Raw genomic sequence first — 27,775 nt, forward strand, 5'->3', positions numbered from 1 at the left:
TCTTCTGTAAGCTGCCCCCACCACTACTCCCATCCAGTTCACTTGTGTTCTGCTGTCTTTGCAGGACTTGTGAAAGGGCCCCGTTGCGGGACCGTAATAAAGGGCCCCGCAACGAGAGTAAAGGGTCCAAAGATCAGTGGGAAGAGCCCCAGGCTTGAAGGGAAGGGCCCCGGCCATGGGTCCGGGGGGCCCTTCATGGTTTCTTGCACCGGGGACCTGAAGGTTCTAGTTACGCCTCTGGTGTGTAGAGATGATCAGCGGAGAACATGTTCTCCCCCGATCATCTCTGTTTCATAAACCAATAAAGATCGGAAATGAGCTGCGATCAGCAGGATCACTGCTCATCACGGTTTCATAAAAGGACACCTTTATTTGTTCAGTGACGTGTTACGTCTGCACAGGAGTTTCACTTTCATTTCTTTGCTCTGTTCCCAGTCATGGCGTCTGCAGATGTGAGAAAGGAGCTGCTGGATTGTTCTGTCTGTCTGAACATTTATACGGATCCTGTAACACTCAGATGTGGACACAACTTCTGCCGGGTCTGTATTGATCAGGTATTGGATACACAGGAGGGATCTGGAGTTTATTCCTGTCCTGAATGTCGAGCAGAGTCCGTGGAGAGGCCTGTACTGATAAGGAATATAACTCTGTGTAACATCGTGCAGAGTTTCCTCTTTACTCAGCCAACTCAAGATGAGACTGGAATCTTCTGTACTTACTGTGTAGACTCTCCTATACCGGCTGTTAAATCCTGTCTGATGTGTGAAGCTTCTCTGTGTGATAAACACCTGAGAGTCCACAGCAAGGCACCAGAACATGTCTTAACTGAACCCTCCACCTCCCTGGAAAATAAAAAGTGCTCTGTTCATAAGAAGGTCCTGGAGTATTTCTGCATCAAGGACTCCATCTGTGTATGTGTGTCCTGTAGGTTGGATGGAGAACATCAGGGACATCAGGTTGACATCCTGGATGAGGCCTCTGAGAAGAAGAAGAAGAGGCTGAGAAATGTTCTGCAGGAACTGATCACCGAGAGAGAGGAGACGGAGAGAAGAGTCCAGAGTCTACAGGAACGCAGGGTCAAGATACCAGGAGAAGCAGCTCATGTAAAAGAAAAAGTCTCTGCCCTGGTTAGAGATATCATAGGACAGCTGAGAGACTTGGAAAGAAGGGTCCTTATGGCGCTTTTCCACTGCATGGAACCGTACCGGTTCGGCACGCTTTTGTGCTTTTCCACTGCGGTACCGCATGGTATAGGGTCGGAACGGTTCGGTACGGTACGGTATAGGTTTGCTTTTCCACTGCATGGAACCGAACGGTACGGTACGGTACGGCTCTGAAAAAACAGTACCTACTCGATTGTGGTTCCAACAGGTACCAAACTGGTACCATATCCCACAATCCTTTGCATGCAGTCACTACTAGCCACTGATTGGTCAGAGAATCACACCCACCCCGTTGTTATCCCACCCACTTAACTTTAGTACTACATTAGTGGAAAAGCAAACCTACACCGTACCGTACCGAACCGTTCCGACACTATACCATGCGGTACCGCAGTGGAAAAGCAAACCGGGCCAAGCAGGGCCAAGTAGAGCCGAGCCGGTACTAGCCGGTACTTGCAGTGGAAAAGTGCCATTAGTGAGATCTCCAGGCAAGAAGAACAGATATCATTGTCATTCTCGTACCTGCTTCAGCACCTGGAATCAAAGAAGGATGAACTGTCCAGGAAGATCCATCACATTGAGGAGCTGTGTAACATGACTGATCCACTGACTCTCTTACAGGAATCGGATGTAGGTGACTTTTGTGAAACTAATAAGGGATATAATGAGGACAGAGAAACACATAAAAAACATATTTCCAATGATGGGGAACTAGATGTAACTGTGACCTCACAGACATTACACGCATTATCTGATATTGTAAAAAGTGTCAAGAAAGGGGTCTTTGTTCAGGAACCTGCAGACATATTACTGGATGTAAACACAGCTGGTAATGGTCTACAGATATCAAGTGACTTGAAAACAGCATCCTGGTCAATGCACCAGAATCACCCAGAAACACCTAAGAGATTTAAGCATCCTCAGGTGTTAAGTAGCACAAGTTTTACCTCCGGGCAACATTCCTGGGAAGTGGAGATCCAGGGATCAGATGACTGGATAGTGGGGATGTGTTATGCCAGTGTACAGCGGAAAGGGGATCGCTCTTTGATTGGACAAACTAACAAGTCTTGGGGTTTGGACAGAAAAAACAAATATTTTGTGGTACATGATATAAAAAAAACAGAGTTAACTGGAATTATAGGCAGTAATAGATTCAGGATCTCTTTGGATTATGGGGGTGGGCAGCTATCCTTTTATGAGCTATGTGACCCAATCCGACACCTCCACACCTTCACCACCACCTTCACTGAACCCCTTCATGCTGTGTTGGGGGTATGGAAAGGATCTGTGGAGATAACAAGGTTTGATATGCAGCAGGGCCTGTTTTGTAAATAGGGATGATCGAACTTTTGAAAAGTTTGGTTTGGCCAGAACACCCGAACTTCCCGAAAGGTCTGGATTCCAGAACCCCATTGAAATCAATGGGACCCGAACTTCGCTAATCAGAAAACACCATTTTGAAGCCCTAAAACCCAGTAAATGCCCATAAAAAGTGCCTAGGGTTCTGGGTCATGCCCCAGGGACTATGAATCAGGCAAAAAAAGTTCTTAAAAATTGTCGTTTTTGATAGAGAGCCAATTATTGAAAAAAAAAAAAAGAGATTTCTTTGGATTTAGTGTCTGGGGGGTCTGAAAAGTATACCTGTGAAGTTTCAGCTCTGTAGCATGTCCAGAACCGGAACAAAAAGGTAATTTTTCTTAGAATTTTTAGTAGAGCAGGGATGGGGTTCCGCTCCTTTCACACCTGGGCGTTTTTGTTGCAGGTGTTTATTGGGCATTTTTTGGGCGTCTTTGGAGGCAGGCATAACATCTGAACTTCTGTATAAGTGTATATATACACACACACATATATATATATATATTACACATATACACATATAGGTGTGAAAGGAGCGGAACCCCATCCCTGCGCTACTGAAATTATGTCAGTAGCGCAGGGATGGGGTTCCGCTCCTTTCACACCTATATGTGTGTATATATATATATATATATATATATATATATATATATGTGTGTGTGTGTGTGTATATATACCCCTATACAGAAGTTCAGATGTCATGCCTGCCTCCAAAGACGTCCACAAAAAAGCCCAATAAACGCCAGAAACAAAAACGCCCAGGTGTGAAAGGAGCGGAACCCCATCCCTGCTCTACTAAAAATTCTAAGAAAAATTATCTTTTTTTTCTGGCGGTCACCTTGACATGGATTAGTTCGGTCACCCTGGCATAGCAGTCAGAGTCAGTTCACCCTAAACTACATTACGGTCACCTTGACACTTAACACTTTCCCTACAGAAGCTAGATTATTGAATCTAACTATAGTGGTATATAGTACCCTAACTACACTGCATATCCCTTTCCTCACACTAATAATTGCAAAATGACACTGGAGCATCAGGAGTAACAGAAATGCTTCCACTCTATTCCACAGCCTCTCTATTACAGTGCTAGAGATTTGGCGGGGGCTATGTTATATACTGGGGGGCGTATTCACTACTGATTGGCCTCTGGACCCCCTAGTCACTCCAATCACATTCCTAGCAGACTCCTGCCCCCTCAATTGGCTTTTACTGATGTTTCTGGTCCAATCACGGGCTTTTAAAGCCCAGTTTCTGTCCCAGATGCTCGACCCGAACCGTTCGATCATCCCTATTTGTAAATAGGCACTTTAGCCCTGTTCCCGGAGACATGATATTGCTCCTGAGTTTTCCCCCTAATGTGCCTTTAGGAAAATGCTGCTACGTTTTCTTCAAGTTAGTATACACTATATGAACAAAAGTATGTAAACACCCCTTCCAAATTATTCAGGTGGTTTCAGGGGAAGGTATTTGTGTTTTTTTGTAGCAACAGTTTGTAGAAGGTTGTTTTCTGTTCCAGCATGACCAGGGCCGTCTTTTCCAATGGGCATGCCCGGCGGTTGCCCGGGGGCCCCACTTGTCAAGGGGCCCCACACACATGGTGGCAATTACTGTCCCCCAACAGGCCAGAATCCAGATTACTTAGTTTACCTGGTGGTCTAGGGCCCCCCCGTTGTCTGCCGGGCCCCCCCGTTATTGTCCGCCGGTGGCTCGAGTCTGCACTGCACACTGGTTGCTAAGGCCAGCCGATTGGCATCTAGCAACCAGTGATGTTCTGAGAGCAGACCCATGATGCACAGCGGAGGAGGATCCTCCTCATCGGCTCGTCCTCCTCTCCTCTCCACGCCTAGAAGACTGGCCCCACCCACACCCACCTCCTCCCTTCATGTGCAGCATGACTGAGCAGCCGTTGTGAAAGGTAAGGCAGCCATCCCAGCTGCTAGGCTGCTTGATTTTCTTTTTTTTTTTTCACTCTCTCTCCATCGACACAAGAGACAACTACCTGGAGGATATACCTTACTATATATTGGTCCCTGTAATATGTATATAGTAAGGTATATCCTCCAGGTAGCAGTTGTACTCTCTTGTAGTATATAGTGTTCCCCGTAATGTGTATATAGTCTATATACATATTACAGGAAACACTATATACTACAAGAGAGTACAACTACTACCTGAAGGATATACCTTACTATATACATATTACAGGGACCAATATATACTACAAGAGAGTACAACTACTACCTGGAGGATATACCTTACTATATACATATTACAGGAACCAATATATACTACAAGAGAGTACAACTAACTACCTGGAGGATATACCTTACTATATACATATTACAGGGACCAATATATACTACAAGAGAGTACAACTACTACCTGGAGTATATACCTTACAATATATACATATTACAGGGACCAATATATACTACAAGAGAGTACAACTAGGCTGGAGTATATACCTTACTATATACATATTACAGGGACCAATATATACTACAAGAGACTCTTGTAGTATATAGTGTTCCCTGTAATATGTATATAGTAATGTATATATCCTCCAGGTTGTAGTTGTACTCTCTTGTAGTATATAGTGTTCCCTGTAATATGCATATAGTAATGTATAAATCCTCCAGGTTGTAGTTGCACTCTCTTGTAGTATATAGTGTTCCCTGTAATGTGTTTATAGTCTATATACATATTACAGGGAACACTATATACTAATTTCTTGTTTTTTAATTCCTTGTGTTTCACGCTCATGTTATGTTGTCCAATCGTTGTGTTAATGTTTAAACACTGATTTTGTTTGAGGTACCAATAAAAATAAATATTGCCTTATCGATAATTTGCTTTTTTATTCTCGTGGGTGATTGTGTAGGCAGGGGGCCCCAGTGCACTGCATTGCCCAGGGGCCTATAAGGCTCTTAAGATGGCACTGAGCATGACTTTGTCCACAAAGCCATCTCCATAAAGACATGGTTTAGTTTGAGTTTGGTGTAGAGCAGGGGTCTTCAAACTATGGCCCTCCAGCTGTTCAGGAACTACAATTTCCATCGTGCCTAGTCATGTCTGGGCATATCTGAGAATTTTACAATGCCTCATGGGGTGTGTAGTTCTGCAACAGCTGGAGGGATGTAGTTTTAGGATCCCTGGTGTAGAGGAACTCAAGTGGACTGCAGTTCAATCCTACTGAATTCATTTGGGAAGAGTTAAAATACTGATTACAAGACAAATCTTCTTATCCAGTTTCAGTACCTGAGCTCATTAATGCTCTTTTGGCTAAATAGTTCTGAATTCCCACAGATACAATCCAAAATTCCCAAAAAGTGGAGGTTGTTATAGATGCAAAGGGAGTGGAGGGCAACACTATATTATTGCCATGGTTTTCCAAGGATCGTCTATGAGCATTATGGTCAAGTGTCCACAAGCCTTTAACCATATAGTGTATATATACAATTTTTTGAAAAACATTTGTATTTAATTATGGGTTAAAGCTAATACATTGTATGAGGTCACCCTATCTCAAGTGCCACTTGCTATGAGTGACCTTTACCAGGAGGCACTTGGTGAACACTGGCTTTTGTGAATGCACATAAGCTGAGAAACACACCCTAAACCAATGCTAATATTCTAAAACGTTTTATTTTTTAGACATTTTGGAGCCTATGCATGCCTACATCTTAGAGGACCAGATATGCATTTAGCATATTGGCGGATAGGGGGGTAGGTAAATTATGGTCATAATGTAAAGGGATAATAATGGTATCTATAATAAAAATGTAAGAGTTCATTTTTCATGGTATCCAATATTCCATTTGTGCTCTACAATGTCCAGTTTTATAATAAATAATGATTTATTGCATTTTGACTAGCTTCTAAATCCAATGTCCTTGAACATTTTGCCACTGAATATGGTTTCCTTAGGGCTCTGTTCAAATACTGACAGGACGCCTGTCGCTCCAAAAAAGTACAAGAACTTCTTTTGGGTGACAGGCGTCCCGCGATTCTGTTTGCGCAGTTTTATTGCTATTCTTCAGTTGGCAATCGTGGAAACATCACCGTTTTTAGGATGCCATTGCAAGTCACGGGAATCGCATGGGCGTCCTGCAGTTTGCAATGATTCGGGATTGCGGGCAGAATCGTGACGATTCTGCCCGCGATCCGTTACGCCAGTATGTTAACGGAGCCTAAATGTCTATTCAATTGCTAATGCATGAATTTGCCTTCACTGCTTAGTTAACACTGCACTGTTATTTTTGAAAGTGACTTCTTATGAATACAAAATATGGGACAATGACCGCGAGGAAATAATTACTGTTTGTAGACATAATAGCCCCTGTTTGTGTGACAGTATTAACTGATGGTGCCAAAGTGGTAATTTATTGTTTTGGGTTGCTTCTGAGTTTTTTTACAGTATAATAATACTAGACATTAGAGTGGAGTTCCACCCAAAAGTGGAACTTCCGCTTTAGGTATTCTAACCCCCTGACATGCCACATTTGGCATGTCATTTTTTTTGGGGGGGAGTGGGTACCTAGTTTTGACAGGTACCCGCTCCCACTTCCGCTCGGAGCGCCGCGGCGCCCTGAACGGAAGTTCTCCTCTCCCCTTCCCTCCCTGCAATCTTCTGGGACATGTCAGAGGTCCCAGAAGATTGCCGGCCAATCAAGACGCGCAGCGCGACTCGCGCATGCGCAGTGGGTACCCGGCTGTGAAGCCGCAAACTGTCACAGCCGGGTGCCCACAGCAGTGATGCCGGCGCCGCCGAGACCAGAGGGAAGAGGATCGAGGCTTCGGGCGGCCGCATAGCTGGACCGTTGGACAGGTGAGTGAAAAGGCTGGAACTCCGCTTTAAACCCGTTAAATTAACGGGCGCTAGAACATATGTGGTCAAACTTTAAGCTGACTGAGCGGCTCTCGCTTATCTCTTTTTTTTCTAACAACGCGAGAGCTGCATGACGTAGCCAGCTCTGCGCATAGCGTCTCTGTTGCCCTAGCAACATCGGGGACACGCTGACCAAGCGGCTCTCACGTGTAAGCGCGCACCCGCCGCGTGCCCGCGCACACCCGCCGCTTCAACATTTTCGCCCGGCCGCCCGAAGTTTCTGCGCTCCAAGTCCCAACGGCTGTCCGTGGGGCACATGCGCAGTAGCGCAATCCCACGGACACAGGGACTGGACGCAGAGACACTTGTACTTTATATAGTAAGATATGATTTATATGGGGTATGATGTTGTTTGTTATCCTGTAATCCAGTTCTTCAGAAACCTACGGGAACACCCATTTCCTCCTCCGCCCCTCCTGTCTAATAATATATCCTTGTTCCATTCATCATCCATCCCTGCCCCTTTCCTCCTCTGTCCCCGCCCCACTCTTCCTCTCGCATTCATCCAGTGGCTATCTTGCTCGTAGGCTCCTCCCCCTTCTCCGCCTCTTTCCCCAGAGTTGTCAATCGATCTCTCTGTGCTCAGTTCTCAGCCTGGGTCAGGTGGCCGGGATCGCCGATCTGTGGATTCGGGAGTGACAGCCATGGCGTCCGGCAGAGAAGGAGGAGGAGGAGGGACGCCGGGCAGCGGGGTATGACAGCACCGGGAGCTCTCACAGTGTTTTTTCTTGCATGGGAGCACCAAAAAGGGCAGACAGGAAGAGGGGCCCAGAGTGTGGGGGGGAGGGGTGTAACATTTTCGCCCGGCTGCCCAAAGTCTCTGCGCTCCAAATCCCAACGGCTGTCCGTGGGGCACATGCGCAGTAGCGCCATCCCACGGACACAGGGACTGGACGCAGAGACACTTGTACTTTATATAGTAAGATAATCAAACAACCTAACAGCTCCCCTTTGCACAACCACATGCCCAAGTACAACACAACATTTTCTCCATAAGGCCTAATGGAGAAGTTGTCTCCCTGCTTCTTCAAAGTAACAATAAGAAAAGGCCATGTGTGTGCAATACAGGGAGGCATACATAGGAGGGGGTTGGTCTCTTTGACTGCTATCCCTTAATTTACTTTTGTGTTGCCTAAAGAGGGACAAATACTACAAATACTGTAGCTGCTGACTTTTATTAGCTAGACACTTACCTGTCCAGGGAGCCCATGATGTCAGCACCCCAGCTGATTTTTGGATCGGCTGCTGGGTGCTGCCGCCGCCATTCACTGCAAGGGAAACGAGCATTAAGTCTTTTGGCTTCACAGCCAGCTCCCTATTGCGCATGCGCGAAGCACGCTGTGCATTCTGATTGGCTCAGTGGCGGGTAGGAAGGAGAAACTGGACGAAACTTCCGAGGGACGGCGCTGTGGCGCTGTCTCTCGGAAGTGGGGAAGGGTACCTATAAAAAACAGGTACCCGTTCCCCCCTTTCCCCTGAAAGGTGCCAAATGTGGCACCGGAGGGGGGGGGGAAGCAAATGAGTGGAAGTTCCACTTTTGGGTGGAACTCTGCTTTAACCACTTCTGGACCGGAAGGATTTGCCCCCTTCCTGACCAGGCCATATTTTGCGATTCGGCACTGCGTTACTTCAACGGACAATTGCGCAGTCTTGCAATGCTGTACCTAAATAAAATTGATGTCCTTTTCTTCCCACACATAGAGCTTTCTTTTGGTGGTATTTGATCAAATGTGCAATTTTTATTTTTTGCACTATAAACAATATAAACAAAAAAAGAGTGACAATTTTGAAAAAACAAAAACAAATATTTTTCACATTCTTTCTGCTATATATCATTCCAAAAAAAAATGTGAAAATAACATTTTTTTTTTTATTTTTTGCCAATTTGTTTTCTGCTAGCATGTTTTTGGTAAAAGAAAAAATTGCAATAAGCGTATTTTGATTGGTTTACGCAAAAGTTATCGCGTCTACTATCTACGGGAAAGATTTATGTCATTTATAATTGTTTTTTTTTTCTTTTTTACTAGTATTGGCGGCGATCTGCGATTTTTTGCAGGACTGCGACATTGCGGCGAACAGATCGTAACCCCTGACTGACATTTTTGACACTTTTGGGGGACCAGTGACATTACTACAGTAATCAGTGCTAAAAATATGCACTGTTACTATAATAATGACACTGGCAGGGAAGGGGTTAACAGTCTGGGTGATCAAGGGGTTAAATGTGAGCCTAGGGGCGTGATTCTAACAGTGGGGGGGCGTGGCTTGTGAAATGACCATAGAGACCTGTGTTCCTATATAGAAGGATCACAGGAGCTCTATGATTCTTCCAGGGAGAAGAACGGTCAGATTTGTTTACAACAGCTGACCGTTCTCAGCGGGGAACGATCGCAGGTGTCAGGTGGCAATCGGAGCCGCCTGCCCGCTGCATCGGCTTCCCCGCTAACGAGCGGGGGCGGGAGCTTGCCCCCTAGCCTCCTGCGCGTGACCGACGTATAACTATGTCAGTTTGCCCATAACTGTGGCGGGCGGTCGTAAAGCGGTTAAAGCATACATTCACGTTTTTGTTTTTTTCTTTTCCCTTCTGTAAAAAAGAAAAAAGGAATTGCTGCGTAATATATATCTTGCTCCAGCTGCCTACATCTGTCCATTAAGGTGTACACACCGCTCAGGTGAATGTGTACCAACAATCAAATGTGGGTGCCTGGTCCCACCACGCCACCGTAACAATACAGACAAAAAGAGAAAAACGGCCACACACCCCAAAGGAACTTAAATTTAAGCTCCTTTGTGGTGTGCGGACGTTTTTCTCTTTTTGTCTACATCTGTCCGTTGCCAGGAGTCCTCTTCTGGCAAAATGAAATATTATTTTTTCAATTTGCTATGAGACCAACCTGTTTATATGCCCCCTAGGGAGCATATCATCATTATTATTTCAGGTACTTATATAGCGCTGTCAATTTACGCAGCGCTTTACATATACATTGCACATTCACATCAGTCCCTGCCCTCAAGGAGCTTACAATCTAAAGCCCCGTACACACGCGTCGAAAATCGGCAGGGAATTTTCATCCAACGACTAATCTGCCGATTTTCGGCTTGTTAGTATGATGCTTCCGACAACCAACTCCGAATTTTCGGCTGAAAAAAATCTGGTGCAGGCTATAAAATTTTTGTCCGCCGTCAAAACACGGCCGATTTTCGTGCAGTCAGTACAGATTTCGACAGGGAAAAATCTAATGAGAAAGTCTGGGCATGCTCAGAGAAGAAAGAACACAAAGAAAGCAAACCAACACATGACATCACTTCTGAAGTAGAATTTTGTCGGGCGAGAAAATTCGTGTGCAGTCTCCAACCTGCACACGAATTTGTGCAGGTTGTTCCAACCAACAAAACACCACTCTGGACAAAAGACGGACGATCGGTCGGCCGATAATCGTTGCGTGTGTACGGGGCTTAAGGTTCCTAACTCACATACATACACAGTAGGGCGAATTTTTATTAACCAGGATCCAATTAATCTACCAGCATGTCTTTGGAGTGTGGGAAGAAACCAGAGCACCCGGAGGAAACCCACACAGGCACAGGGAGAACATGCAAACTCCAGGCAGGTAGTGTTGTGGTTGGGATTCGAACCAGCAAACCTCTTGTTGCTATGTGAAAGTGCTAACCACTACACCACTGTGCCGCCCATCATATATATAAGTAACTAATCTGTATTTTTTATATTAAAAATATATCTTAAAGCAACAATGTCCTCAGTGTCTTGCAGCCTTTCAGTGTGACATTATTTTAACTATATATAGACAAAAAAGTCGCGCTCAGTGATGTAGGACTAAATAAATGTCCAAAATAGCCTAGTATTGAGAGAAACCAAAATTTCAATAATAAATTATAAATAAATGTCCATAATAGTCCATATATCAATAGTGAAATTGTGAAGACAATGGTGTCAATCCAGATTGCCCTTTGGTAGTACGCTTACTGTGTGTCAAAGGCCAAGAATCCAAATCAGGGATCTTGATACTGGTGGCAGATGTCCGTGATAGAACTCCCAAAAAATGGAATGTATGGAATCATGAAAAAAAAACAGAAGAACGCCATAGCGTAAAATCCCACAAACAAATATTGATAAATGTCTAATGCAGGGGCAGAATGGCAATCTTGGGCCCAGAGGGCAAGTACAAACCAGAGGCCCATGGTGCAGTGACTCGGCCCCTCTCCCACTCTCCCTCTTCCCATTCTCCTCCTGACCCCGATTCCAGGCTGAAGCTCCACTCCAGGTAACCTCTACTCATCTGGGTTCCTGACCTGGCCAGCAGGGGGCAGTTGGGGGGAGATGGGACGGCTCGGTCGGGGCTGGCCGGGGGAGGAGAGTCTCCAGTGGTGCATGGAACTGGCCTCTGCTCAGACACAGTTTACACCATCCATGCTGGGAGGCAAGGGCCTGCGCTCTGTCCTTGTCTTTATCCCGCACTTAGTAGGTCAGCGGTGGGGACTTTTTACTTCTTTTCACCAGGAATCCTTTAGGCATGTCTGTGGCAGAAGCGGTGCCGCCTTTTTATAGGGCATCTGAGCGGCCCAGGGGGCAATTGCCCCCCTGCCCCCTGGCCCAGTCCTCCCCTGGTCTAATGGCAATAGATCACCAGTGATTTATCAGAAAATGAAAGGTGTGTGGAAAAAAGGAAGTGATATAATGAATCCACCATCAACATTAATGCTGCTTGATAGAAAAATAGCCTAGGCTATATGCAGCGCTTGCCGCAAAAAACAATTAACTTAATGTATGTAAACAATGTTGAAAACGTATCTTTACAGTATAAGTGAAAATTAAAATCAATTAAACATATGGAAATTAATAAGTTCCAAGAAATTGATAAATAGATAAATAAGTATTTTTCGGTGGTGATAAATATGTATGAATAAAATAAATGTAGAATTCAATAAATAAAGTCTTTTCAAGTAGTGATCAGGTGCAAAGTGCTTCGTGCTCAGTAAATAAAAGTTTGAGACTTTCGTGACGTGAATTCCTCTTTTCCTGTGGCTTGTGGTAGAAATAAATGACTTACCAGAATTGTTGGGTCCTATGTGCTGTATAGCACTAGGACCTACAGCGATTGGAGGCCGTTCAGGCCGGATTGGGGATCCCCTTTGTGGATGATCCTGGTGCGATACAGGTTAGGTTCCTCCTTACCCGATCTCGATCCTCAGGATATGGGGTTAAAAGAAAGGCTCCAGATAGTGTATTATCGTTTTAAAAGTTTTTTCATCAAATATTCATTAAAATCGGAGCGAAGAAAGACTCAAACTCCAAGTTTGCAGGCAAAGAAACCGCTTACAAACGCCTCCTAGCAGAGTGGCGAGCGGAGTGTTCCGGCTTGCGTTCCACGTGGTGCGTAGCGTGGTGACGTGCGTTCCACAACCTTGACGCGTTTCGTCACTTCCTGTGACGTTTTCAAAAGGTCTAATGCTGCTTACCAGAACTACAAATAAAATCCGCAAATATTAGTATAGGAAAGCCAGAACCAGGAAGGACAATCAAGGTGTTCTTTACCAAAAGGAGATGAACACTAGTGTAATCCACCACCGATAGGTCAGTCCCTTACCAGACAGAATGCACAAAACTCATAAGTATTGGACAAATAGCACTCCACCCGGAAATCAGGTACACCGACACCTTTAAGCCTCTTACCAGATAAAACCTTAACTTGGCATGGATATCCTGGGATAGATAAGCAAAGGGATCCCCACGAACACAGAGTCAGATATGCCGGACTGCAAACTTATGTAGTAACACAAAATCTGGATGCTGGATGGGTGTAAAGATCGCCACTGATGCTCAATAATGTTGGGCCCCAAATGCACAAAACATAAAAGAAAAGGCCGCCATAGTGTAAAAATGTACAAAATGTAACCACTTGCCGTCTGCTTACGTTGATAGTACTACGGCAAAGTGGTCTGTTATCGTCTGACGACATAGATCTACATTATCAGACACTCCCCTTTCTCGGCGGCGCGCGCGCGCCACCGGAGGCTCCCTCCCGCTGTATTCAGTCACAGCGGGAGTCGGGCCAGGGGAGGAGCAGCGGCGATCGCCGCTGCTCTTCCCCGATCGTCGGGGATCTAGTGTGGAGATCCGCCTGCTTGTGTAAACACAAGCGGGCGGATCTCCTAAGTGACAGGCAGGGTCAGATTGCAGGGTTCAGCATAGCTGAACCCTGGATCTGTCCTTGTGTCACACAGTCACCTCCCCCCACACACGTCAGTAAGCACCAGGCATACATTAACCCCTCCCTCTCCAATAAAATTAACCCCTTCCCTGCCAGTGTAATTTTTACAGTAACAGTGCATATATATAGCAATGATTACTGCAGTAATGTCACTGGTACCCCCAAAAGTATCAAAAATGTCAGTCAAGGGTCCGATCTGTCCACCGCAATGTCGCAGTCCCGCAAAAAAAAAATCGCAGATCGCCGCCATTACTCGTTAAAAAAAAAAACACCAAAAATGACAGAAATCTTTCCCTTAGTTAGTAAACGCAATAACTTTTGCGCAAACCAATCAAAATACGCTTATTGTGAATTTTTTTTACCAAACATAGGTAGCAGAAAACAAATTGGCCAAAAATTTTAAAAAATTTTGATTTTTACATTTTTTGGGGGGGAATTTCATATAAAAAAATTTGAAAAATATTGTTGTTTTTTCAAAATTTACGCTCTTTTTTTGTTTATAGCCCAAAAAGTAAAAATCTCACAGGTGATCAAATACCACCAAAAGAAAGCTCTGTTTGTGGGAAAAAAAGGACGTACATTTTGTTTGGGTATGGCGTCGCGCGACCGCGCAATTGTCAGTTAAAGTCGCACAGCGCCGAATCGCAAAAAGTGGCCCAGACGTAAGACAGCAAAATCCTCTAGTGGTAAAGTGGTTAATCAATAAAAAGTATTACACTCACATGGATTTAGGCAAAAGAACGTTTGTAATAGCCGCCGGCCGGACGGCTCTGCACATCCGCACTCGTCGGACGCTACCGGTTATTTTAACTGCAAGCAGTGTAAGTACTTGCACTAGGATAAAAGCAAAAGAAGAAGGCGAACCATCCTAGTGCATTATCACAGGACTCTCTATTGAATAAAACCAAATTCCAATGTACTTACAAAGATACACGATAGAGTGCATGTAATTTGTTACATCCACTCTATCATGTACCTTTGTGAGTACATTGGAATTTCGTTTTATTCGAAAAAGAGTCTTGTGCCTTCTTCTTTTGCCTTATTTTAGTGTTGGTCTTTTTCTTTTTGTCTACCTCTGTCCATTGCCAGGAGTCCTCTTCTGGCAAAATAAAATATGATTTTTTTCAATTTCCTCATCTTGACCACTACTACTGAGGTGTACCGAGTTCTTGATTCAGCTAAGAAAATCTGAACTACCAAGGGGCTAGTGAGACTGAAGAATTCTGTTGTTGCTGTTGAAAACGTTTTGAAATAGAAAGGGGCTAGCGTGCCTGAAGAGTTCCTTTCTTACTATGTTGCTGTCAGGGCTAAGAGCCCTTTTCCCAAATCGCCTTTCTCTTCTATTCTTGCAAAAGAAGATGGGGATCAGCAAAACTGCTATAGTTTCTTCAGCTGAGAGAAAGAACTTCTGCCACAAAGGACTTCTTCTGTTAAAGTCAGGGGCTGCTACCTGGAGGGGGGTTAACCCCTAGTTCACAGAGACACTTTGCTAAAGGACACTTAGCGAAGATCTTTTTTTGGCCATGGGCCCCTACTGTTGCTCACAGTGTGGGGAAATCTGACAAATGAGTGCGAAGGTATTTAGTACAGTTCTGGTGATTGGCAGAGGAAAGTGCCTCTGTGCATGCTGGGATACAGTATAAATGCCAAGGACACATGTGGTCAGGGTCTTTCTGCTGGAGAGCAGGCTCCCGGAAGGAGGTGGGGCTGCCCCTCCTCTGTAGAAGTTTCCATACGGCTTCAGGTGGTCAACCTGTGGGCCTGAGAGTCAAAGAGAAGCTGAACCCAGAGGTCCTGCAGAGCTAACTGGAAGAGAGACACTGGAATGGATCTGATTCTGCTTATAGTGAGTACAGATCTGTGTCATGGGGCCTGTCCTGAGAGGACCATCCCTTCAGCTAGAAGAGTCAGTGGATGGGTGTCAGTCAAGGGAATGCTAGAAAGTGTCCCTAAGATAATGCAGTTGTATCAAGTCTGTTGCTGGTGAGAGCAAGAAGAATTAACCTCTTCATTACAAGTGGCAGTATGGTTAAAGCAGTGTCTCTTCTTCCACAAGTAACCTGGTGAGGCCAAGTGAGAGTTGTCCTTATCAGCTATAAATAGTTCAAGTTGGAGTATCCGACTATTCCCTTCTCCCATCCAAGTTCCACAATAAATACCAAAAACCAAAACCCCTGTTTATTGAGTAACAAGTAACTGGGAGTAAGGATGGATGTGTGAACTGTTCCTAATTGACTGTCTGCAGGTAATCAGAGAAGACTCAAGCAGTCATCACACAGCAAGCTCTACGGGGACAGTGCTACATATGGAACTACATCATCACATCAAGGTACCTTTACTACCTCATGGGATCACCTAAACTGTGACATAGATACACTATATTACCAAAAGTATTGGAATGCCTGCCTTTCCACACCCATGGGCATTGATGGCACCCCAGTCTTAGTCCGTAGGGTTTAATATTGAGTTGGCCATCCTTTTGCAGCTATAAAAGCTTCAAAGACATGGATGAGCGAGTTTGGAGTAGAGGAACTTGACCGGCCTGCACCTGACCTCAACCCGATAGAAGACCTTTGGGGTGAATTAGAGTGAAGACTGTGAGCCAGGCTTTGTCGTCCACATCAGTGCTTGACCTCACAAATGTGCTTCTGGAAGAATAGTCAAATATTTCCACAGAAACACACTCCTAAACCTTGTGGACAGCCTTCCCAGAAGAGTTGAAGCTGTTATAGCTGCAAAGAGTGGACCAACTCAATATTGAACCCTACGGATTAAGATAGGCAGGTGTCTCAATACTTTTGGTAATGTAGTGTATATAACCCTAACAAGGGTTTATTTATTGCCACGAGAACAGGTCCAGAGTGGTTTAAAGGAACTTTTGAAACCCTTGAGTTTTTAAAAACCAATGCACACTTAAAACCATGAAGACCTTATTATCTGCGTCTTCCCCATTGATTTCAGTGCAGTTCACCAAACTGACAAATGCTGCCAAAGGAAGGAAGGGGAGAAGAGCTGTGATTTTATTTCCTCTATTGTGAAATTTGAGGATGATTTTGTCCATAATGCCTATAGCTATAGAGGTCAGCTTTTAGGCTGGTAGGGGTTAATGCTGCTCTGGCCGGGAAGGAAAGAGTTAACTTTTTTCCGAGGTCTTTCTTGGAGCACTTCTGCTGGGCTCTGCTCCCCCCCCCCCCCCCCCGTGCACATAAATTCAGAAGGAAGGTTCTGCTCAGAGAGAGACCAGCCACGTGGGAAGAAGAAAGGCTGACAGCTGAAGATGTAACCTGATCTCACTGCATCACCTGCCCGAGGGGGGAACCCTGCTCGGCTCTCCTTTAGCTGTCTTCTTGTCCAGCTGTCATCACTGGGGATCGCCTGTACGGTGGAGCCTGCCAATATGACACATTTCTGCACATCTTACAGTATTGTTTATCGATTCGATGCCATATAAGGATAACCTTACAATATTATAAATTTGTAGCACCCTCCTACATAGGTGATAGGAAAAAGCAAAGTTTTTGCTCTACCTGCTTATCAGGAGAGCCTGATCGATAGTTAGGCCTGTTGCACGTGTCCATGTGTGATTCACTTGGTCTGAGGGAGTGTCCCCACTGTATCCAATAGGGGAGCCTGTTGGACAGTGGAGGAAACCCAGGCAGTGACACACAGGCTTTTGTAACTGTCCCAGTGGGAGGGCACAACAGTGGTGCATCCTGGGATTGAACATAAAAGCCAAGGGCATATGTGACATGGTGTCTTTGGGCGGGAAGCCAGGTCCCAGGAGGAGGCTGTCTCCTACTGTCAGCAAGGAAAGCGGTCACAGGCAGTCGGCCTTGTGGACCAGAAGTGTGGTGCTGAGCCAGGAGGTCCAGAGGATACTGATTGGGAACAAGTGGCAGAGCAACCTGAGGAAAAACAGTGTACGTGAGTACCAGGGAGCTTGCCAGGGGTCTGTCCAGGAAGGGAATCACTCAGAGTCCGTGGATAGCAGCTAGCAAACACGGCAAGTCAGAAAGGGGGTGCCAAGTTAGACCCTGAAGAGTAACCTAAAGCATAGTTCACCTTTTATATCTTCACTTCAGTGGCAAGGTGAAGCAGTGGCCTTTCCGCACTCACTACAGTTAGAAGTCCTCAAGATTTGAGCATAGTCTTTAAGTTGGAGTATCCCACTCATCCCTTCTTCCCATCCAAGTTCTAAAATAAAAAAACAAAAAAAACAAATCCCCTGGACTGTTCATTGACTGAGCCAAGGACTTAAAGTGATACGTTTTAATAGACTGTCGCTATGGGTAACCCAGGGGAATCCAATCTCTGCAGCTCCCAAGGGGGCAGTGCTACAAATTATATTTATGTAATGCAAACATTTTTCTGTGATAAAAAAGTCTGGCGGCAGCGTGACCCCCCTTCAGCGATAATGTGATGGGTTGCTCGGAGCAACAAACACAGTTCACATTTTAGATATTTTTCAATCACAAAGCCTATTGTGTGGTTGCCCATTGGTGTCCTATGATGGAAGCAGATGGTGTAATTGACATATAAGTATCTCATCTTCAATCTCAGAAACTCATTTCATCTCCTCCTCTGATTACGCCGCGATGCTGGATGGTGCCGAGTCCCCTGTTGATTCTTTAGATGCATGCACAACGGGATGTAAAGCGCAATATCCTCTTCTGCAAAATATTACCTTATACACAGATATTTTACTAACATTTCCATCAAGAGGACATAAAACAGAAACATATCATTCATTGTATCTTAAAGGCAATGTGACTTCTTAGTAAAGTGCACTTAAAGCCAAAACAGTCAAATAAACAGGTCAAATGCATATTTGTTGTACCCACCAAAGAATTTGTATTGCTTTCCATGCATTCCTGGGATTTACTGAAAATACAAAGCAAAGAAAAGGGCGCACCAGCCTAGCGCATTATCCTCAGCGAGTTTATTAAATGAAAAATTAAAATCAGCTACTCACAAACAATCGTGAAATTCAGGCACATCAATTCCATAAATCTGCCTCATGCCAGAGGATCAACGTCTTTACTGGAAGCAGAGGGCTGACGCGTTTCGAGGCTGTGCCTCTTCCTCAGAGCCTGGAGGCCATGGTCAAGTCCGTAGTTTAAATATAATATGGAAGACCGGGCCTCCACATGGCCCTTGGGGATGTGGGAGGAGATATCGCCCAAGTGGGCGTGACTACACAACTGATTGCCCAAAACTATTGCAGATCACAATTACAATTACAATTTCAAGTGGCTAGCCTTAAGCGACCATTTGTTCCACTGGTGAGCTATCCAATCCATCAAAAATTCCCAACTCATCGCAGACTCTATTTCAAAAATCATACATGCCAAATGATACATTTAAGCTTGTGTGGTAAGACAGACCTGTGCCTGTCTCGATCCAGACCAAACAGAACATCGCATCCTCCTCATACAGTGACACAGGGACAATCCAGCGCATGGTATTAGTCAGGCCATTGTTTATGCACATCCAAAGAACTGTGCATACACACACTCTTTGTGGGTTGATATTATGTAAGGTTACTATAATAGTGCACTGTGGACTGTTAGGGGTTAATGTGGTAGACTGTGGACTGTCAGGTGTAATCAGTTGTCATACAGTTGGGGAAGATATTAATATTAGGCACATTACCTGGTGGTCTAGTGGTGTCCGCTATTGGCTTGACCGTTCGATTATTGAAAACAGTAACACTGCAGCGGCGGAACAGCGGTGGAACGCACGCCGCTCATCTCGGAACTGGCGTGCGCACCACCGCATGACATCACTTCCGCCCGTCCAGGCAGTGACGACTTCCGCCCATCTCACTAGCCGGGCGGTAGAACACGACTTCCGCATCCGGAAGGTGAGGGGAAGCCATCCAATCCGATGGTGCCCCCGGCAAGCTGTTCCCACAGTAACCACAAGAGGAGGGCGCATGTATGCTCCGCCCATACACAGTACAAACCATACCATACGATACGGGCCAGAGTGGAGCAAATCAGGGGATCATATCCAGAGGAATTTATATTTGAATACACAATGGAGAATCCACTCTGGTGGGAATTATATGGAAAGCTCACCAAAAGTGGAAAAAATGGTAGTCACACATGATTGTAATAGCAGTAACAACATTCATACATACATCAGATACAATAACCTGGAACAATAAAATTAAATTAAAATTGATATTAGAATTAATAGGTACTTATAGACCAATGACGTGACTTGCTGGGCAAAAATAAAATCGCATATATATAGATAAATAGAAAAATGCTCAATATCCAATTACAATATGCACAGTGATGTATAATAAATATATATATATATATAAATAGATACTGAACTAAAGTAATTCCTTATATAAAATCTATGTTAAAACCATATAAATATATGTGTGCATATAATGTGACTCGTTGAATATAGCGTGTAGAACCTTTAACGCGGATTTGCGCGTGCTATACCTCCTCTACAAACAGACCTTGGAGAATTTGGGAAACTTGGCTCCGTAAGCCAGTACAGAACATTAGGTGTGGGATCTATACTGAAGACTATACTCTTGAAATATATTAAGGCGGGGAAAAGAGAAGATGGTATATAAATAAGTGTGTGTATGTACGTGCATGATTCTATGCACACACACCCACACACACACACATGGAGGGAGGGAGGGGAGGGGGGGGCACACATGTACATACGCCAGCCTATACATATGCTTACCAGCACATGCGTGTGGACCCCTCAAAAGGAAATGAGAGTAGTACGATACTAGGATGGGGCCATAGGGAAGGGGCAGTAGTAACTGAACAGGTGCCGGGAGGGCAGGAACACTTACAGAAAAGAGGGGAAGGAGTGCGCTGTAAGGAACTACAGTACGCCCTGGATCTCGAGATCTTCATTCAATCCCCCAGGGGACATAGACCCTAGGGTGAAGATCCAGTATGACTCCCTTCTGCACAACTTCTGAAACCTAGCCCCCTCATCAGGGTCCTTAGCTATTAGCTCAATACCAAAGACCCGTAGGCCCGTCGGATCCCCATCATGATGCTGCTCGAAGTGGCGAGGTATAGAGTAGCTATTGCGGTCCTTCGTTCCTGCCTTCGTTTTCCTGTTCAGAATGCTGCACTTATGTTCACCAAACCTTACTCTAAGGGGCCGTATAGTACGGCCTACATAGAGTAGGTTACACGGGCAGACAATACCGTAGACTACATAGTTGGTGCCGCAATTGATAAACTGTTTGATACTCCTACTGCGGCCATCCAACCCGAGAACTTCACTCTTTCTATGCCACATGTATGAACAGGTTCCACAATTCCTCACTCCGCACCTAAAACTACCCTTTTGATCAAACACAGTGAACCACGGGTTACTCAGGGTGATACCACCGCGCTCCTTGATCTTCTTAACTTTGCTGGGGGCAATCTGACTCCTAAGGTCCCTCGGTTTTCTAAAGACCACTTCTGGAGCCGGGGGGAGGAGGGAACCCAAGACTGGATCTTGTTTCAAGATGTTCCAATTACGTTTCAGGGTACGCTGAATACTAAAGGCTTTGTTGTTATACATAGTGCTAAACCTGGTGATCCTTGTTCCAGATGACTTGGCAGGCAATTTCTTGGGCCTGGCACCTAAACATGCGTTCCTGGCTTGGATACCGCCATCATTGGTACCCTCTCCCCCATAGTGCTGTAAGTATTGATTATAGGCCTCGTCAATGAGACTAACCTGGTATCCCTTTTCCAGGAATCTGCTTTTCAGTATCTGGCCCTGCTCTTCATAATCTGCGACCAAAGTACAAGTTCTTTGTAATCTGCAGAATTGGCCAAAAGGGACATTTCTAATCCACCTTGGATGGTGATTACTCTTCCTGGGATTTACACAGCTCTGCCACACAGTACAACCCTGTCTGGCGGGTAAGGGATGAGTTTGGGTTCAGCCCCGGGGTTTAAACTTTTTTCTGCCAAACCCAGAAGGCGGTTGTCAGTGCCGGGCCAATGAGATGTGGGTGGGGTGAATTCCCATCCCACAGCTGCAAATACATAAAGAGACAGGTTTGCTTGTGACATCAGCAGTGGCAGCCGGTGCGTTGGGGGCGCGGGGGCGCAGGGGCGCCACCCCCCCATCCATGCGTCCGGCCCCCTAATCTGCATGCGTGGCGCCGGACGCATGGAGTTCAATGGGTTTTTTTTTTCCTGAAGCATGTGATTAGAGCCAGAGGCTCTAATAGGCTTCAGTAAAGGGTGGACCCAGGGCGCAAAAAGAAAAATGTAATAGGTATTGCTTCGCGTCAAAAAACGCAGTAAGTCATGGTACAGGCATGGCACAGGTGATGGTATAGGCATGGCATAGGTGATGGTACAGGCATGGCACAGGTGATGGTACAGGAGATGGTATAGGCATGGCACAGATATGCTATAGGCATGGCACAGATATGGTATAGGCATGTCACAGGTCATGGTACAGGAGATGGTATATGCCCCCTTTCAATGCAGAGACCAGCGTACATGCCCCCTTTCAATGCAGAGACCAGCGTACATGCCCCCTTTCAATGCAGAGACCAGCGTGCGTGCCCCCTTTAATGCAGAGATCAGCGTGCGTGCCACCTTTAATGCAGAGATCAGCGTGCGTGCCCCCTTCAATGCAATGAATATTGTGCTGTGCCCCCTTCAATGCAATGAACACTGTGCTATGCCCCCTTCAATGCAATAAACACTGTGCTATGCCCCCTTCAATGCAATAAACACTGTGCTGTGCCCCCTTCAATGCAATAAACACTGTGCTGTGCCCCCTTCAATGCAATAAACACTGTGCCACCTTCAATGCAATGAACACTGTGCTGTGCCCCCACAATGCAGAGTTCAGCGTGCATGCCCCCTTCAATGCAACTGTGCTGTGCCCCCTTCAATGCAATGAACACTGTGCTGTGCCCCCTTCAATGCAATAAACACTGTGCTGTGACCCCTTCAATGCAATGAACACTGTGCTGTGCCCCCTTCAATGCAATAAACACTGTGCCACCTTCAATGCAATGAACACTGTGCTGTGCCCCCACAATGCAGAGTTCAGCATGCATGCCCCCTTCAATGCAACTGTGCTGTGCCCCCTTCAATGCAATGAACAATGTGCTGTGCCCCCTTCAATGCAATAAACACTGTGCTGTGCCCCCTTCAATGCAATAAACACTGTTCTGTGCCCCTTCAATGCAATGAACACTGTGCTGTGCCCCCACAATGCAGAGTTCAGCGTGCGTGCCCCCTTCAATGCAATGAACACTGTTCCGTGCCCCCATCAATGCAGAGTTCAGCGCGCGAGCCCCTTTCAATGCAGAGCACCACAGCATTGTCCCCAATCACTGCAGAGCACCACAGCATTGTCCCCAATAACTGCAGAGTGCCACAGCATTGTCCCCAATCACTGCAGAGTGCCCACAGCATTGTACCCCAATGATTGCAGAGTGCCACAGCATTGTACCCCAATGATTGCAGAGTGCCCACAGCATTGTACCCCAATGATTGCAGAGTGCCCACAGCATTGTACCCTAATGATTGCAGAGTGTCCACAGCATTGTACCCCAATGATTGCAGAGTGCCACAGCATTGTACCCCAATGATTGCAGAGTGCCACAGCATTGTACCCCAATGATTGCAGAGTGCCCACAGCATTGTACCCCAATGGTTGCAGAGTGCCACAGCATTGTACCCCAATGATTGCAGAGTGCCACAGCATTGTCCCCCAATCAATGTAGAGACCAGCGTGCGTGCTCCCTTCAACCCAATGCACTTAACTGGCGGCGGGAGCTCGGCTATCGGTGGCGGCTTTTCCCCTCCTCGATCCTTCGTCCTCTTCTGCGGCGGCAGGAAGGTGAGCGGCTTCTCCCTCGTCCTCTTCTGCAGCGGGAACCGGCGGGCGGCCTCTCCTCTTCTCTGCGGCGGGAACCGGCGGGAAGGTGAGCGGCGGTGACGGTGAGCGACTGACGCCGGCACCGCCCCCATTGCAACGTCAGCGATCGGATGTCCTGGATGATGATTGGTCCAGGCTGGAGACTGGACCAATCACAGCCAGGACATCACGATGGTGGGGGTGGCCAAGCGCTCTTTCCTGCGCCCAGGTTACGCCCCCAGAAGGCAGCCAATCGGCGCCTTTCTGGGTCGTAAACCCCACCCCCCCCCCCCTTTAGCCACCACATAGGCCGGCGAACCGATTTTTTTTTTTTATAACTTTATTGTTCTTTTTTGTCATTTTTTTTTTTACTTTTTTTTAAGGGGGCGGCGCCCTGGCGCCCCCTATGCACGGGCCGCCACTGTTAACGATTATATTATTTAAATAATTGATTGATTTATTTTCTGACCTCAACCCGATGAGGATGATGGATGAGTGAGTTTGGGGTGGAGGAACTTGACTGGCCGACACCTCAACCCGATAGAACACCTTTGGGATGAATTAGACCTTGCCTTGTGCACTGGTGAGCAGTCATGTTGGAACAGGAAGGGGCCATCATCCCCAAACTGTTCCCACAAAGTTGGGAGTATGAAATTGTCCAAAATGGTATGGTATGCTGACACCTTAAGAGTTCCCTTCACTGGAACTAAGGGGACAAGCCCAACCCTATAAAAACAACCCCACACCATAATCCCTCATCTATCAAATGATTTGGACCAGTGCACAAAGCAAGGTCCTTAAAGACATGTGTAGCACCCTCCTAGATAGGTGCTAGGATAAAAGCATTGTATGCTCCATCTGCCTATCAGGGGAGCTTGGTCTGTTAGTTATGCCTGTTGCATGTGTCCAGGTGTGAGTCACTTGGTCTGAGGGAGTGTCCCCACTGTATCCAATAGGGAAGTCTGTTGGACAATGGAGGAAACCTAGCCAGTGGCAAACTGGCTTTTGTGGCAGTCCCAGTGGGAGGGCACCCCTGCAGTGCTTCCTGGGATTGACCATAAAAGCTGAGGGCACATGTGACAGGGCGTCTTTGGCAGGAAGCAGAGTCCCAGGAGGAGGGTGACGGCTGTCTCTCCTCCTGCTGTCTGAGGAAAGTGGTCACAGGCAGTTGCCCTGGTGAGCCAGGTGTAGAGCTGAGCCTGAAGGTTCCTGGAAAGCTGACGGTGGAGCTGCAGGCAGAGTCACCTGGGAAAAACAGTGTCCGTGAGTACCAAGGGGTCTGCCCAGGAAGGGAGACAACTCCAGTGAAGTCAGAGGATAGAAGTTTAGCTCACACAGTATGCAAGAGTAAAGGAGGTGCCAAGTAGAATCCTGAAGAGTAGCGGTAAAGGGGGTGCCAAATGGGGCCCTGAAGAGTAATTCACTATACAGTTCGCTTATTAAAGCGGTAGTATACCGCTTTTTTCCACTTTTAACTACAGGTAAGCCTATAATAAGGCTTACCTGTAGGTACAATTAATATCACCTAAACCGGCACGGTTTAGGAGATATTTGCAGTGCATGCAGCGGTTCACGCAAGCGGCGCATGCGCTCTGAAGGTCCGGCTTTCCTTGCCGGGAGCTTCCCGGAAAATGACTCCCGCGCATGCGTGACGTCATCGCGGCTCCGGCCAATCACAGCGCCGGAGCCGCCGAACCTGGAAGAGACGCTGAAGGATCATGTCAGCTCCCACAGCGGTGTCAAGGGATCCGTGTCGGGGCTTCGTTCTAAGGTAAGTAATTCATAATGAGCTAGTATGCGATGCATACTAGCTCATTATGCCTTTGTCTAGCAGGGTTTTTCTTTTTTTTTTAGGTTTACAACCGCTTTAAATACTTCACTACAGTGGCAAGGTGAAGCATTTAACTACAGTTAGAAGTCCTGAAATTGTGCATAGTTCATTCAGTTGGAGTACCCCACTCATCCCTTCTCCTATCCAAGTTCTAAAATAAAACCAACAAAAAAAAAAACACATCCCCTGGACTGTATTCTGACTGAGCTAAACACTTCAAGTACTTTGAATTATTAAATTGTTGCTATGGGTAACCCAGGGGAACCCGCTTTAAGCAGCTCCCCAGGGAGTAGTGCTACACTTGGATGAGCAAATTTGGGGTGGAGGAACTTGACTCGCCTGCACAGAGTCCTGACCTCAATGCGAGCCAGGCCTTCTCGTCCAACATCAGTGCCTGACCTCACAAATGCACTTCTGGAAGAATGGTCAAACATTTTCCATAGACACACTCCTAAAACTTGTGGACATCCTTCCCAGAAGGGTTGAAGCTGTTATAGCTGCAACTCAATATTGAACCCTACGGACTAAGACTGGGATGCCATTAAAGTTCATGTGCGTGTAAAGGCAGGCGTCCCAATACTTTTGGTAATATAGTGTATGTGATACAAACTATTGGCCCACCCAGTACAACGGAGAGCAGCTGGGTAGGAACATCCCTACAATGAATTGATCCTCAATAGAATAAGCGGTGTTTGATGTAAATGCTTCCATAGGGTGTGATTATCCCCCCACCCCCCTACTTTCTTTTGTAATAGATAATATTAGGAAGCAAAGATTGAGTCCTTTATTCCACCCTTCCTCTCTGTGCAGCTATTCACCTTCAGTGATGGTGGGGGGGGGGGGGGGGTTGGAAAACCGCCTATGGGGTATGGAGAACAATTTATGCATGAACCTCCTTTGCTTAAAAAGGTTCCTCTTTTCCTCTTAGCCAAGAGTTGTCAGCAAGATTAATGTTGTTGCCTTTGCCCACAGGAGGTAAAAAGAAACACAATAATTAGCAGCGTTACCTGGGGGGAAGAAGGAGCATGGTTCTGATCGAAGAACGTGTACCGAGAACAGGAGGGGTCCCTGTATTACCGCATACCCTGCTAATATAAGCGGAGAATTCCGGAGCACAGCAGGAATATCTGTGTGCAGAATGAAAGTGACGGAGACTGATGGCACGGGGCAAAGCGGAAAGGAATTTGTTGGCTGACTTTAAACCCCAAATGAACTTTAGGTCTCACTCGGCTAAACACATTCAAGTTGCGTTAAAACAAAAGTGAAGCAAAGACTTAAAGTTTGTTTTATTTAGAAAGTAGCCACAGTGTGAGTAGAGAAGCCAGTCCCCTGCCAGCATGCTGCAAAGAAGGACCCCTTGGTCTCTGTGTGGAAGCAGTGGTCTCTCTGCAGAGACCCAATGCTTCCCATGTTGGCAGGGCCTAACAAGCATAAAATGAGGATAAATGCTGGGTCTGGCACTGCTAGATACTACTTACTGTGACAATATGCTAATGGTGTCTAATTAGTGATGTAATCATCACATGTACAAAGAAAAAAGTGTTAGTAGCGATAAGTGTGTGTGACCCTCAAAAAACTGCTACACCTGACCAATTATAAGGTGTGATATCAGCCATACCATATCTGAGGTATAGAAATCAAATATAAAAATATGAAAAATTTGAGGGTTTGAGAAGAGGTAAACAGATCGGTGCAAAAAGAAGATAAGTGGAGGGCAGTAAGCCAATTCCCTCAACCTGCAGGAGCAACAGGTTTGCCTGAACTAGGGTGAATAAAGAAGCGTGCCACCAGCCAGGAGGATCGTTCCACAGGCCAGGAGGAGCGTGCCACCGACCAGGAGGAGCGTGCCACCGGCCAGGAGGAGCGTTCCACAGGCCAGGAGGAGCGTGCCACCGACCAGGAGGAGCGTGCCACCGGCCAGGAGGAGCGTGCCCCCAGCCAGGAGGAGCGTTCCACAGGCCAGGAGGAGCGTGCCACTGACCAGGAGGAGCGTGCCACCGGCCAGGAGGAGCGTGCCCCTAGCCAGGAGGAGCGTGCCACCGGCCAGGAGGAGCGTGCCCCCAGCCAGGAGGAGCATTCCACAGGCCAGGAGGAGCGTGCCACCGACCAGGAGGAGCGTGCCACCGGCCAGGAGGAGCGTTCCACAGGCCAGGAGGAGCGTGCCACCGACCAGGAGGAGCGTGCCACCGGCCAGGAGGAGCGTGCCCCCAGCCAGGAGGAGCGTTCCACAGGCCAGGAGGAGCGTGCCACTGACCAGGAGGAGCGTGCCACCGGCCAGGAGGAGCGTGCCACCGACCAGGAGGAGCGTGCCCCCAGCCAGGAGGAGCGTGCCCCCGGCCAGGAGGAGCGTGCCCCCCGCCAGGAGGAGCGTGCCACCGGCCAGGAGGAGCATGTGAATGGGCCCAACATGGAGGAGCCCATTCACTGA

At 46.5% G+C, this 27,775-nt stretch overlaps 1 protein-coding gene across 1 annotated transcript; it reads left to right on the forward strand.

Moving 5' to 3' along the window:
* Positions 1-437: 437 nt before the first annotated feature.
* LOC309560399 (tripartite motif-containing protein 75-like) lies at positions 438-27,775 on the forward strand (the record flags this gene model as incomplete). Its single annotated transcript, XM_082264036.1, has 3 exons — positions 438-1,201; positions 1,640-2,464; positions 27,139-27,775. The coding sequence occupies 3 exons, from the start codon at positions 438-440 to the stop codon at positions 27,773-27,775; spliced, it is 2,226 nt and encodes a 741-aa protein (XP_082120162.1).

Source organism: Pelophylax lessonae (assembly GCF_965119305.1).
Source record: "Pelophylax lessonae genome assembly, chromosome: 7".
NCBI classification, from domain to species: Eukaryota; Metazoa; Chordata; class Amphibia; order Anura; family Ranidae; genus Pelophylax; species Pelophylax lessonae.